At 40.9% G+C, this 15317-nt stretch overlaps 1 protein-coding gene across 5 annotated transcripts in view; it reads right to left on the bottom strand.

Moving 5' to 3' along the window:
- Window positions 1-1030: 1030 nt before the first annotated feature.
- letm1 (leucine zipper-EF-hand containing transmembrane protein 1) overlaps window positions 1031-15317 on the bottom strand; it is a 37875-nt gene continuing 23588 nt past the window's right edge. Inside the window, exons 11-15 of one of the 5 annotated variants that reach the window (XM_072677812.1) lie at window positions 14482-14616; window positions 13294-13487; window positions 12879-12911; window positions 12185-12341; window positions 1031-10367 (exon numbers count right to left, since the gene is read on the bottom strand). In XM_072677812.1, the coding sequence (XP_072533913.1) occupies window positions 10215-10367; window positions 12185-12341; window positions 12879-12911; window positions 13294-13487; window positions 14482-14616 (672 nt within the window). In that variant the 3' untranslated portion in view covers window positions 1031-10214. Of the gene's footprint in view, window positions 10368-12184; window positions 12912-13293; window positions 13488-14481; window positions 14617-15317 lie in introns of those variants that run through there. The other 4 variants (XM_072677813.1, XM_072677814.1, XM_072677815.1 and 1 more) reach the window with 4 other exon arrangements.

Genomic DNA, 15317 nt, shown 5'->3' with positions numbered 1-15317 from the left:
TTGTTACTGTAGCCATATTCTGTGGAAGTGTAAAGCACAAGAATTTACCACATTATGCTGAGACCAGTTTTGGTGGTAAGGATTTTGGTGGGAAAAGCCAGTCCTAGATCAGCAATGCCCACCCACAGGCTAGGTCTCCCAATCTTACAACGCTACCATGCTGGAAGGATGAAAAGGCCAAGGGCATTCTTCTGCCAAGTCATGTGAAATGCCACCTGCATCCTTTTGAACTGCCGCAAACATGGCGTCACTGGAAGGCTTAACACTCTTGAACTTGCTAACTTTTACATAACAAAAAGCTGTGTTAGCTCGCATCATGCTAAGTGATGGAGGAGAGGTACAGAATCCTATTGGCGAACAAAACTGAAGTACTTTGGCAAAAAAAAAAAAGGAAACACTGTTCAGGTTAAAAATTACTGATTTTGTTTGAATTAAATTGCTGTCTTGGGGACTTTTCCTCAAACGCAGAATTTTAGCTTTAGCTTGGGCTAGGTGGTTGCCGACATTGGTCTACAAGCTGTGCAGCTTTCCTCTAAAATATAAAAAAGATCAATCAAATGCCATAGCAAGATTAAAACTGGAAAAAAAAATAATATTTTCATATTCTAGTTTCTAATATACTAACATCTGTATAGATTATTGGCCTTCTGTAAAATGCTAAATGCAAAGTGGTGGCTGTAAGTCTCCATTACTCATTAGTTACGTTAGCCCTAGAGCAAATTTAAAGAAGCAAACGTCAGGCAAACTTTCTTGGTTGATAAAAGTGAGATTGTGTAAATTGAACTTTGCGCTGAACTAATCCTTTAATAACACACTTAAACTAATACTGCCACTCCTGGTCCAATCAGCTGCAGGAGAGTAGAAGAGATTAAAATGGGAATGTCTCTGACGTCAGCAGCATGTCAACAGTGGACGCTCCGTGTAAATGTTTGCTTCGTTAACATTCCCGACCCTCCATTTCAGTGTTTAGTCATTCCAGAGGCACACTGGCTTGCCTCTGCCCCGTAAGAACACAATCAAGGACTAAGTCTTGAGCAGTCTGATGATTTATTATGCTGATTCAGATTAAATAACAATACTCAAAACAACTGAAAAGCACAATCTCTCAGAGCTAATGATATGTGCTATCTACAGATTGCGCATAAGGCGTTGATAAAGTGTGCAGCAGTGTGAGTGCAATGGCATGGTTGTGCCTCTGTGCGAGTTCCTTACCACACAGAGTTCACCATCTGTGCAGAATGACCTACTGCTGTACTCGGCCGAAAGAACCAGACCTTCACAAAGTTACTCTCAGGTCTGATTCTAAAAGTACATTCACCGGTCCTCTGCAAATGGAAGCATTATGAAAATGTCTACAGACGATCTAATACAGTACTGAATGATGCACATTACTACAGCAGTACGTCCTACTGTTCAGTCAGGTAAAGTGCTGTTACTGTAGCCATATTCAAAGGAAGTGTAAAGCACAATTAGCCCATTATGCTGATCTGAGATCAGTTTTGGTGGTTAGGATTTGGGTGTGAATAACTAGTCCTAGATCAGCATACATTGGCAACTTTTATACACACATATAAAAACGGTACAGCAAAATGTAATGCAGTGTGGATCAGTGCATTAACACAGTGCATTAATCTACTTATCGTCACTGTTATACAAAAACCTCGGACCATTGGAAAATGCTGTCCCTTACAATGTCTGAGCGTGTCAGTAACATTTTACATTAATGGTTGTAAATTCATTTTAGTCATTGTTTATGTATTATAGTAAAGGTGTCTGTAAAGTTAGTTAGTATAAATAGTAAGGCTGTTGGTTGGGACGAGGAACGCATTTCTCGCTTTATAAGCCTATTTTCAACAGCCTTTTAGCTGCTCCGGTAAAAAGAATGAAATTTAACAAATATGCTGGACATTGACCCTAAGAATTACAAACTTTTCCTTGGTATAGTCGAATATTTCAAGTTTAGTACATTGAATCTTAAACACTGCTGTGTTCTTCTTCAAAAAAAAACCCTCATTATATCCCTCTAAACATTTCCGTAATCTCAGCCCACGACCAAAAGCCCTTAAACCTGACGGCGATGGGAGAATATGGTGTTGTTGATACCGGAAAGCTGCACCTCGCCTCCAGACTTTCCTAGTTATGGAAGAACAGGTCGCTACACAACCCAGGCCTGGTGACAGCATCTCTTCCTGGGTCAGTGTCCACAGATGGGGAGCTCAAACTCGGCCTCTGTGAAAGCCAAAGGGAGCAAATTGGGATCCTGGCTAGGCTAGAAGCTAACACTAGCTGAGTGGCTTTTACCATTTCTTCCCTAAAATGTCAGCTCCCTCGAAAACAAGCTGGACTACCTCAGCTGGCTACCAAACTGGAACTAACTCACATCAGAAAGGAAAGTCCCAGCTTATTTTTGTAACCGGTAAGACTCAAGAAATGTACTTGGGCGAAGTGTAGTGCCGAGTATTGTGGTCCCCATACTGACTTTTATACTTAGTAGCATCTAAGCTTAGACATATTTTTTAGACCCTAGCCGGTTACATTTTCTGAGTAAACAGTAAAGCATGTTTCTAGGTCGCTTTGGATAAGTGCCTTAAATGGAAGAAATGGAAATGTATATAAGCTGAAGTCATGTAGGCGAGTGGGGGCCAAAGCTAACCAGCTTTGCTAACAGCAAATCGCGGTAGAGACGAGAGGACAGCAACACTATCCAGTATGAGTCAGGCATGAATACAGCGTTAACTATGCTGTTATATTATTACTATTATCTTGCCGTTATGTCGGCCAATAAATGCAGCGATTTTACTCTGCTAAAGGTTTAAAGGTTTGTAAAACAGTATCTGCTCATTTCTCGCCCCAAACAAAGTCACATACTGTCTATTTATACTCCAATGAGCAACTTTTTGTCTTTTCTATATCCATAAAACACAAACCATATCACAAATACGAGGTTTCCTTACAACAGTGATGTTAAGTAATGCTACGTTACTACACTGATATATCACCAAACTATGTTTTGGTGGAATTACATCTGTACTTTAAGACATCATTGGACATTTATATGTGCTATATGAAGTAAACGCATCGATTAACCATTAGAAACAGATCAGAAGAACACAGATGAGAAGTGAAGGCAAGCAGGACCAGCACATGTACATTTCATATAACGCACAGGTCCAGTGTTACACAACCCAGGCATGTTTACCCTGCTTAAACCTTTCACACATACAGAAACAGAGGAGTGTATTTGTGTGAGAAAGTGAGAGAGAGGGTGAGTACACCGAGTAAGTGCACCTCAATCTGGGCATTCAGAAGAAGTTAAGCATGCAGTTTAGCTTTTTACAGAACATTAAAACCTGTTCTTATCACCATTGTGTCTAAGCAGTGACCCCAGACGCTGCACACACACCTTGTGCAATCTCTCAGCACCACGCTACATTGCTCCCTTCAAACCAAAACTATCTGAGGAGTCAGCCAGAGGAGGCTGGCTTCACAAGCGGAGATGTTGAACTTGAGGTGTCAACAGGGAGAAACGAGCCACTTACAGAGAACAGAACACTCTGACCAGTCGACCAGTCTGCACAGATTCTTTTACAGGGCAACGTTTACTGGAGCATGCTATCCATCCGCAGCACAGTCACTTAGGCCATGTGTTCACTGCAAAACATGAGACCTTGGCTTGTGTCTGCATCTTGAATGTAGGCAGTCTAGATAATATTTCTAACTGTGAGCTTGGGATACAAATATAATTATCATTATTGATCATGATATTTTCAGACATCTATTAAACCAGCAGATCATTGGAAACAACTCTTCGAGGCACAGTGGTCATTGTAAAACGTCCTTGATTTTCAGGAACAGGAAACCTCTATATTTTTGGAACATATTTAATGTTATGAAGTTAATCGAATAAAAAAGTAGCACACAGGAAGTGATGGGTCTACATGGCTGTTGAGGGAGCCTGTCGAATACTGCTTAGCAAGTGATTCAGGGTTTTTTGCATGTATGGTGGTAGTTTGTAATAGTAGAAAGATGCTAGATGGTTTCGCCTGTGAATGGGAAAAAAAGGAGCCAGTATCCTGATCGCACGAACGCTCTTGTTGCTGAATGCAATCAAATCCTCACAGCAATGCTCCACAATCTAGCAGACAGCCTTCCCTGGACAGTTGAGACAGTTACTCCAACAAAAGCAGGATACGCGCTTTTGCTTTCGGAAGAAACAATGAATGAGCAGGTGTCCCAATACTTTTGTCCAGATAGCATATGATAAGCTAACAGTCTGATAGCCAGTCTGCTATTAGCCCTAGTCATTTAGAGGCTTGTGGGACAGACATGCATGTTTTGGCAGCTCTTCCCTTCTTAGCATTGAAATATTGATCATTTGCTAAGCCAGTAAAGAATCTGTGCAAATTAGCGACCTTTTCAAGCATTGCTGTGACAGATAGGCTAAGGTTTCCAGTGGCCCGATCGATATCGCAATGTCAGGAGGTGCCTTGTGTTTTGAGTCAAATGGCCCCCTGCTGGTCAAGCTAATTCTTACTCCAGTAGTGGCTGAAGCTGCAGAGATGGGTGTCTGGGTTAACAGAGTAATGAAAAATGAAGACGGGTACACGGGTATCAGCATTGCCCTCTATTTTCTCAATTTGCTTTGGCTGCTAATCAGTTAACATGGCTTTACTGAAACTCCAGGTCTTGAAGTTTTGAATTTGAGCCTAACATTAAAAAGGTGGACAGACAACCATTGACACACATATTGCTACCTATAGTTATTTCCTCTTTACAAAAATATCCCTTATTAACATTTAATTTAAATGTAAAAGACTCGATTAAACTTACTTTAATGCAAACTGTGCCATTTTTGGACTTTGTAACTGGACTTTAGGGATGTTAGACTCCAAACATGGTAACATCGGACTAATTTTAAGTGTATAATCTATACTTTGCTTATATCAATACAAAGTTGGCAGTGGTGGCTCAGCGGGCTCCCCGGACGCTGCAGCCAAGGCTACCCACCACGCCGGGCACATGTGCTCACTGGTCACTGTGTGTTTGTGTATGTCTTGTCTAGTCTTGTCCCTTTTCAGGTATCTGTGAGTTAAAAAAAAAACCTTTCAGACTTTAAGAGAGCATCTTCAGAAGCCAACAGACACATCTCTTTTTTCTTTTCCATCTTCAGGTCTTTTTCTTTAAGATTCCTTCTCAGAAGATGTGCAGACAGCATTTTCCTATGTTCTATGGTTCATGAAATAAGCAACAAAGGTCTAAAAGATAAGTTCTCCTTATCATGTCTAGCTAATAGTGTTTAAAAAAACATGCAGTCATTGTGATAATGCCTTTAAAAGACATCCTGGCTATCAGAGATGTACAGTTTCAGTGCACATTGTGCTTGCTTTTCCCAAAACAGTGCAGATGAAAGCAATTTGAAGGCCCAGTCTAGATTAGCAGAACAAAGACCAGGTGCTAGGACTAGTGTTGCATTCACTTACAGTAGTATTCTTCAGTTCTGCCCTCAGAGCAGCTCCAGTGATTTCAACGTCAGTGATGTCTGCCACATAATGAGCTCATACTATCATTTACCCATCATTTACATTCATTTTAACATTTTTTTGCAGTTGGAAACACATTCAAATCTATGATAACCAACCTTACACAAATGTGGCAGACATAGAGATGGTTGAAGAATGCTGAGATACTCCTTAAGGATGTGTATATTAGCTGATGAGATTATGCCAGGTGAGTAAGTTCAGTTAGAAGCCCAAAACGTACCAGAAGACCAAGCTTTGGAAACAAACTCATAAAAATAAAGGTGCTGCAAAGAGTTCTTTTATATATATATATTTTTATATTTATAATTTATTATTAAAATTGTAATTAATTTAAATAACTTTTAAATTAATTAATTAATATAACTATCATCAACTTCTTAAACATTGAAAAGGTTCATCACACGCAAATCTCTTTTATTAAAGTGTTCCTTCTATGGCATCACTCAAAGAACCCTTAATTAGCACCTTTATTTCTTTTTTTTTTTTTTCATGGTAAAACAGGCTCACGGCAGCCATGTTTCAAGGCCTCTCTTGCTGCTGTCCCAAAAGCAGCATCAGTGCTTCTGCAGAGGCCTACTCGCAGTTTCTGGAACCTCACATGTGCAGAAGCATACAGAGCACCATGCAAGTCATTCCAAAAGCCACAGCGAAGCAGGACATTGAGAGGGAAAAGCCAAGCGGTGTTGAGGTGGAAAAATAAATGGAAAAAGGCAAAGAAAGGAAACCGAAAGATGGATTATGGATGAGTGATGGGTTTGTGCAATATCTGTGTGAAAATGTGAAAAGAAAAAAAAAAGGTAAACAAATTTGCACGGACCAGTTTCACTTATTTTATTCAATACTTTGGAGCCACTAGTATGAGAATTCAAATGAGTAGCTTTTACATCAGAATTATTCTAACAAAATAAAAAGCGTTAATTTGTAGTAAACATGAAAAAAAAAATTAAACACTGAAAATTTTAATATTTGGATGAGTTTCAAATATAATACCTGTTTTATGCACTTTGGAATTAAATCATTAAAAGATAAATAAATAACATATCAGCGCACATCAGCTCATTTCATTCAAATGTTTGGTGAACTGGCAATGAGAACAATGCATTGAATTAAATGACCAAGAGCCAATCCACTGTACACTTGTACAATAGGACCATACAGAGGCATGAGGAGGTACTGAACGCACAGGTTTTCAGCAGGTGGTTTGACAGATGGGCCAGGTGGGCCAATTACTTTTGCACAAGAAGACATCAGAGACGCTGAATTTCAACTACTTCAAATCTCCTCATTCGGCTTCTAAATTAATCATCAGAATACTTTTAATTAATTTATTTTTGAATGCAGAAAAACCAGGCAGTCAAATACCACTTCAGGTGCTGTACAGTAGGCTCGTAAAGCGGTCACACAATTACAGTGGCTCTAGAGGGCCAAGTGTAGCTCGGTCAATTGAAATCAGTGCTCATCTAGGACGCAATACAGCACCAGCTCCATTACGGCTTCCTCAACATGCCTTTATTGCTCTAGGGAGGGACACACATTCAGTCTACGGTACTAGCTTATCTAGCCCTGCTGCCCTAATCCTATTCTCGTAGAGAGCCGATATAGACATTTGACTATTTCTGTGTTTTCAAGCTTTGGAAACATGGTCAAATGTTTCCAAACCCCATAAGAGTACAGTACAGTGACCCTATCTGAACAGAGCTGGATATATTTATTATATATATATTACAATTTTTATAATCATCGTCTGAAAAGGGAATAGCACTGGTTTTCCAAGATTCAGCCATTCAGAGTAGTTTGGTGTGATTGAGTGATTCATTGCACAGAAACTCACAGACTCTGCGGGTATGACAGAGATGGTGATGGCAACCAGGGGTTGGGATGTCCTTTTGGCCTTTCTATGACCTATGACCAGTGAACATTCATGGTATGTACTGTAATGCAGATGACAGTAAAACAGTGGTAAAATTGAAAAATAAGCTTTATTTTGCTGTACACTGCCACGCATGTACCTCTCCAACCTAAAAATATTTGAAATACCTTTTTAGGGCCCAACTACCATTAAAACTACGTCTCACAACCTCTCACATTATGACTTTCTGTGACGTAGCTTTTAAGAGGTGTTAAACTCTTCAGACATCTGGTTCCCATCATCACCACTGTGAATGACTGTGCCTTGGCAAGTTCCTTTGGAAGGATACATTTCATATCAGACCACTAGGCCTTACCTTTTCAGATCTTCCCAATCACACTATGCAGGACCTTTGAACAACTGGTGGAATTCCCCTTTAAGTGAGCTCAAGCTACGGGCGTAACTGAGCACAGTGGCTATGTTCCCAGGGTTCTTACCCTCTGCCTTCTCCAGCTGTCATTCTCCTATTCTCCAATGCTACTTATGTGTCTTACGTGTGCTCACCTCACACTCTCAAAAATAAAAGGTTCTACAAAGAGTTCTGTGAGCGATGCCACAGAAGAACCATTTCTTTGCTTCCATAAAGAAAACATATCTTTTATCACAACAGCGATATGAGCCAGAAGAGCCTTTTAGAGGTTTGAGGAAGTCGATGTCCAGGTTCTTTACACTCACCTCATGCACCTCTTTTACAAAAATGGTTCTTTATGGGACAATCGGTGGCTCTTCTATGGTATGCCATTGCTCGAGGACCCTCTGTAGCAACTTTAGTGCATGAAAAAGCTATTGGTCAGACCCTATGTTTATATTGTTTACTAAAGTAGGACAATAGCAGCGCAAGCTCAAAGTAAAAAAAAAAATAAATAAAATAATTACTCATATCTCCCGCCATGTCTACACCTAACTCCAGCTTCTTCCAACATGTCGTCCTGGACCTGCAGCAGCCCATGGCATACATTACATAAATGTACCTGAGTCTGGATCAAGACCTCAAAAATAATAATAAGAAGCATAAAAAGCTTTAAATAATCATAGTGCAATCATACACATCAGCATGATACATCCTGCTCCCTTTCCACAGTAGATACAATAGGATGAGATTACAATGCAGAGCAGTTCATGCATGTGGTTTAAGGCCTACATGTTGATATGCAGGTAGAAGCTGCACAAACACAGGCTTACTGTGTTGCTGTGGCGAGGGACGCCCTCTAGACTAGCGCCTGCTGCCTTGCTAAAGCTTATGGACACTGTTTCAAAGCATTAGGCACCCAGACTCCAAATGACGTTCATCTCTCACCATTTCTCACCGTCCCTCTGACTCTCAGTCTGTCTGACGCAGCACAGACACTGCGCTTCCAGCTCAGACACTCTGTTCTCTGTGTATGACATGTTTAGGGTTGGGAATGATGTATTTACTGTCTGCTGTGCCCTGTGCAACTATGCTATGCTGACAAAATACTGCACGAGCGTGTGTGCGTGCATGTCTATTAGTGTGTGCGCACGTATTCCGCCTCTGCTCTCTACCCTCTCCATGTATGGCGCGAGTGTTTACCCAGTGCTTGGACTGACTATACCCAGACTGGCCTCGCCATGCTGGGTCTGAGCCGAGCCCCACGCCGGCCCTGTCTGCACTGCACCGAGCTCCCTCTGTCTTCACTTGTCCAAACAAACACACACACACACACACACACACACACACACCCACACACTTACACGCAAGCACATCTACGCATACACACACACACCCCAAGCCCTCTTTCAAACTCATCTACCCCATGCAGTCACTAGCCCAGCAGAACAGCTACTTTTTTCCATGGCTAAGTATACTCCCTACATACAGAACCACAAGGACTGTAGGCTTGAAAAGGGAACCCTGTTTTAAAGGGGAACTCTATCATATTTACAACATAACCTCGATCTAGCGCAAAGGAGGCATACAGCCAGCTACCACAGAAAATAATTCACACATTTCCCTGTACTTAGGAAACGGCTGAAAACCTGTCGATCCTTATAATCGTCCTTATAAACTTCCTTATAATAGCAACGGCTCATTGGAGTTTAGAAATGCATTAAAATGCCTGTCTGTCCCATATGAACTGTATACTACAGATGGGGAGGTTATCAGATGAAATTCTGAGGGAGAGCTTTCTACTGTGCGATACTTAATCTAAAAAAGTTTGATTTTTTTTAATGACTGGCATTGTCAGGAAAATGTTTTTTTTTGTTCACTCAAGGCCACAATCGAGTAGTAGCAAAAAAAAAAGAAAAATTATTAAACATGTGACATCAAGACTCAACTCAGTCAAAGAGTTGGCCTGGAAAGCTCAATCAGTCAGCAGCATCTGTGCAAAACAAAACAAATGCTTTGAGTTTGGGTTCTCTAAAGCACTCTGCCTTTTCACTTCCTTCTTACTGGGCAAATAGGATGGGCAAATAAGACAGGTCCCCAAAGCTTACATTCATTGAATTGTGTTAAAGAACTAAGCTGTGAACTGAACAGAAGCTGCTTTCAATGAAACAACACAAAGACAAATGAATCTGAACGATGGCAGTGGAATGATGAGGATGACGGTGTGCGAAAAGGATAAGTGACTCAGCTCACAGGATACGGACATCGCTGCCAGCTGATGGGGTGGCGTTAGGGAGTGGAAGAAAAGGTTTCTTATTATCACTTAGTTTTGCTTCTTTTTTTTCAAGTACAAAACCAGGGGCTTCAGCACCAGTAGCTCTAGTGTTCCTTTCCCACTGTATCCCAGGTGTCGGGCTTAGTTCTGAACTTTAGCTGCCTGCTCCTTTTCAGCCTTCTCCTTGGCCTTCTCTTTCTCCGCCAGCTTCTCCTCCTTCTGCAGCATCACCATGATCTCTGCCACCTGTGTGGTGGAGATGTCTATGTCCTCCTTATCGATCAGCTCCATCACCTAGGCACAAACAACAAATAGGTAGATACCCAGTCAGTTCCAACTTCCAGATTGTAAAAGAACTGGAATTACCTGGATTTCTGCAATAGTTACTAATAAACTGTAAATAAACTTTAAACTGTCTTATCATTATTTACGTCACAATTATAACACAATCTAGCCACACTAAAAACAGACACGGTTATGCTGAATGTTGAGTGCAGGCTAGAAAAAGTAAGTGAATCTCTGTGTTGATGACTTCTTCAAAAGCTAATTGGCAAAAGGTTTGGGGATTGGAAGAGCTGGTTTTCACATGTGCTTTGCCTTGTAAATAACAGCACACAAAGCCTGGTTAGTGTGAACCATGCCTTGATTCAAGCAACGTTCAGAAGACATCAGAAGATTATAGAGATGCATGAAGCTGGATAAGGCTACATAAGCACTGCTAAAGAACTGGGTGTACATAAATCCACTGTTAGACAAACTGTCTAAACGGGAAAAAAATTCAGGAATCTGGCCGTCAAAGTCATCCAGTAAAGTCAATCCAAGAGCAAAACAGCTGAATGAGTTGAGAAAAAATGGGTTAAAGGGTTAAAGATTAAAAAAAAAAAAAAAACGCTATGTTTGCAGGAGAAAGAACACTGCACACCAACCACACTTCATCGCAACTGTGAAGCTTGATGGAGGAAGCATCATGGTTTGAGACAGCTTTGCTGCCTCAGGGCCTGACCGCATTGCAATCATTGAGAGAACAATGAATTTAAAAATGTACCCAAATGTTTTACAGGTGAATGTGAGGGCAATGGTCAATAACTTCAAACCTGAAGAGACACTGGGTTGACGCAACAGGACACTGACCCAAAGCACACAAGTTAAAAACTAAATAATAAAGTCCTGAGTATTAGGCCTGCCTTACCCTACTGAGACACTGTGGAATAACATGAAGAGGGATGTGCACATAAAAAAATTGATAACTGAAAATCATTTGCAGGGAGTGGGCCAACATTTCTCCTCAACATTGTTTAAATCTTATTATCACCTGTAATAAATGATTGGTTGAGGTGATTAAATCCATGGGTTCACTTACTTTTTCTAGCCTGCACTGTGAATGTTTATTCAATGTGCAAGAGGAAGGACATGAACAGCAGAAATGATTGTTGGCTATTAGTTTAGTTTGATTGTGTTTGTCTAGATTCGTGGCTTAGAAAAAGATCAGACCACATTTTATTAGTAAATAATACAGAATTCAAGGTACTTCCAAAGGGCTCACTTACTTTTTTTGCAACTGCACATGCAAATTGCCACGGTCATGAAAACAATGAAAATGATGGCAACTTTACAGGAGAAGGAAAACCTTTCTTAAATATTAGTGGAAGTCAATGTAAAAAGCCCCCACCAAATGACTGGGGGTCATTTTGGAACCCTGCTATATTCAAAATGTGATGCCAAAACGTGAGAAATGGCAAAAATGAAGATAAGGTTTTTGCATGACAGTGACAAAATGCTAGCACTGGGAAGTTCTGAGTAGACTAAAAGTTGTAATAATTCTCTAATAAATATTTATGGAAATAAAAATAGATTTTTTTAACTTCCTACATGCTAGATGACCTGACTTGATATATGGATTATATCTATATATCTAATAAATACATACAAAATACATCATAAATACATATATCTAAAATTATAGGAATATATTCCATATCTGTACACCTCTAATACATATAGATCAATGAGTGAGGAAAGAAAGATGATCCAGGTATAAATTGGCAGACCCACAGACAGACTTAGAGGGCCCTGTTTTTTCTCTCCGTTGCTTGATAGTTTCCTGCTGTTACCTTCATAACATCATCAATGTCTATTTTGCCGTCCTTGTTTTCATCCAGCGCCTCGGCAATGCTGAGCAGCTTCTGCTCTGGAATGCTCTGGATCTGCCGCATGACAGTGATGAGCTCGTTGATGCTGATCAGGTTCTCCCTACAGGACAGGAAAATACTGCATACAGGAAACAATTACTCGATAACACAGAAAATGAGATGATGGAGGAGGAGAAAGTTGGATGATGAACGCATGCCGCTAATGCTATACAGGGTTCCCAGAACACAGGATGCAGCTTTGCCTGCCCTTTAAAAAGCTACTACGTTTTGGTGCTAAAATGACATTTTATTAAATGGTGTGTCATTTTAGCAAAAGAAAAGGAGGTGTAGGTATTTAGTGCTTTCATCACCAGCACTGAGAACACCGGAGCACAGTCTATGATGTTAGTCGCAGAGACTACAGAAATGAAAACACTAAAGAATTGAAGAGACAGTTGAAGAATAAAATCAATCAAAATGATCAACTCAATCCACAGGACAAGCAGAACCAATGACAAAGCACCCAGTTAGCAACAACGATAAGATTTACTGATGATTAGAAGTAAATCAAGATGAATTGACCACACTAAACCATGGAAAGAGAACTATGAGGTCTGTGTTAGTGGTTTCGACAGGCAAGAGACCCCACAGACCCCACAGCATCCCCTTTTCTTACCTTTGTAAGTCACTACGTTTCTCAAAGAACAATCTATAAAAAACAACAAAAAGAAACTTAATTTAGCTGGGAACCCTTTTCTATGCTTAAAAACACCGGACTTCAGCTCCCCGTGATGTTAGCCTCCCACCACCATTTTACTGGATATCACAAGTTTCACAAGAAATCACAAAAAAAAAATCTAATTTTCACTCACACACACACACACACACACTCACACACACACACACACACACACACACACACACACACACACACACACACACACAGACACACTACAGGCAGACACACTACAGGCAGACACACTACAGGCAGACACACTCACACAGATACAAATACACAAGTACACAAAGCATTCATACAGACAAGCAAACAAACCACACAAACTATTCAAACCAAACGTAGCCTTTCTTACCCTATTGGTGGCGTAGTTCCACTGTCAATCTGCCCATCCAGCACCAACTTATCCTTTTCCAGCTCGTTTATGATCTTACCCATGCGGCTGATCATGCGGTTGACTCGGCGAGAGAGATGCTTACTGGCTTTAGATTCCTCCACCTGTCTCTCCTGCCCAGTCTTGGACAGCTCCTTCTTTATCTCCTCCAGATCCTGAAGCAGAGCAGGACAGAAACGGGACATGAGTAAAAAAAGGAAGGAGGGCAAGGAAGAACAACTATAATAGCATGTTGTTTTGATCTGAATGTGGTCTGCCATTCATTCATTCATTCATTCATACAATGCAGGAAAAGCCCTGGGACAGGGGCCAGGCCATCACAGGGTACCACACACACCTAAACACTCACACCTACAGGTCAATTTAGGTCAAAACAGTGTTTTTTAGGAGACAAAACCTGAAGGAAACCCACATGGACACAAGGAGAACACATCCTTGGAGCTGTGTGGCACATACATACTACATGTTGTGGGTTTGATCTTTGCTCCAGTCACTGTCTGTGAGACGTTTGGTGTGTTCTCCTCATGGCAGATCCTCCAGGTACTCTGGTTTTCTCCAATCATCCAAAACACATGGTGCGTGCAATAGCTATGCCAAATTGCCACTTGTGTGTGTGTGGTACCCTGCAGTGGACTGGTGGCCTATCCAGTGGGTATTCCTACCATCCTAATTCCGTGGGAAGGCTCTGGACCCACCGCAATCCTGACCAGGAAAAACTGGGTATTGTAAGCCTCTCAGTATAACTTAATGTGTAAAATTATGCAAATGTCATGCAGCTAGACTCAATATAGTGGACTGATGTTATGAAAAAACCTTGCCAATATGTGTGAGGCACATGTGTTAGGCAGTGTCCTTTTTACTCATATAAAAGTGATGTATATATCATTAACCACTGTGGCGGTGAATCTGTTCATGTGACAATAGAAATATAGAAATATATTAATATCAAATATTTTTGGCATTTTTAGCAATTTCCTCATTTTCCAGGATTTTCAATGAGGGGGAAAAAAAGTCTCCACATTTCCGGGCTTCCCCAATTTTCCAGGATGTGTGGGAACCCACAGTATATATTAGTAGAAGCACAGACAGACCTGAGCCTGTGCTTCTTAGGCACAGAGTGACCTCCAGTGGTTTTATTCCCTGCCTCACCTCGCTGTACTCCTGCACGTCATCCTTCAGCTCCTCCAGCTCCTCCTTCTCTTTGGTGAGGAGTTTCTTCTGCTCCTTCAGTTTGGTGCAGACGTCGCTCAACATGTCAATCTCCTCCTTAGTGATCTCCTCACCCTAATGAGTTTAAAAATCACAGTGAGTACAGAGCTGTAAAAGAGAATATGCCACCTTTCTGGTGTGCTCTAGTCCTGTATATTATTAGGTGAAGCCTTTGGATCTTTAACCATAATACAGTACGAGCTAAAAGCTCAAACCATCATCTATGCGCGTCATGCAGGAACAGAGTGCTGGAATAAGAAGGGAGGGACACCAGTGACTATAGTACTGTTAAAATTAAAGGATTTTGATCAATGACTAGTAAACACATTCAACACACACATACACACACAACGCAGGAACTGCAGTTTAACCAAGCAGGGTTGTTAAAAGGTTACAGGAAGGAAAGAGGCTACAGCAACTGTCTTAGACAGCATAGTGTGTGCTCTGTGACTGTTAGAGGTGTGTCAACCCACAGCCTGTACCACTAAAACACATACACCCCCACCCATCTATACACAGGCACACACTGGGGAGAGAGAGGAATGGAGCAGGCTACACTTTAAACTTCTGCTCTTCATAATATCTCTGGTACAACTCAACTGGAACTTTATATTTGGATGAATGTGTGTTTTCTACTTTTTCAATTCAGGTGGTTTGTAATTCCTTATGGATTTTTTGTCCCAATCCATAAGAAAAAATGTAACAGTGTAATCTAACAGTTAGCTAAGCTGTCTAGTTCTGAAGAGCAGAGTAGCCAGTGTAGCTGTTGGCCCAAA

Source organism: Salminus brasiliensis, chromosome 4 (genome assembly GCF_030463535.1).
Source record: "Salminus brasiliensis chromosome 4, fSalBra1.hap2, whole genome shotgun sequence".
NCBI classification, from domain to species: Eukaryota; Metazoa; Chordata; class Actinopteri; order Characiformes; family Bryconidae; genus Salminus; species Salminus brasiliensis.
This window is presented reverse-complemented; position numbering and strand designations above follow the sequence as displayed.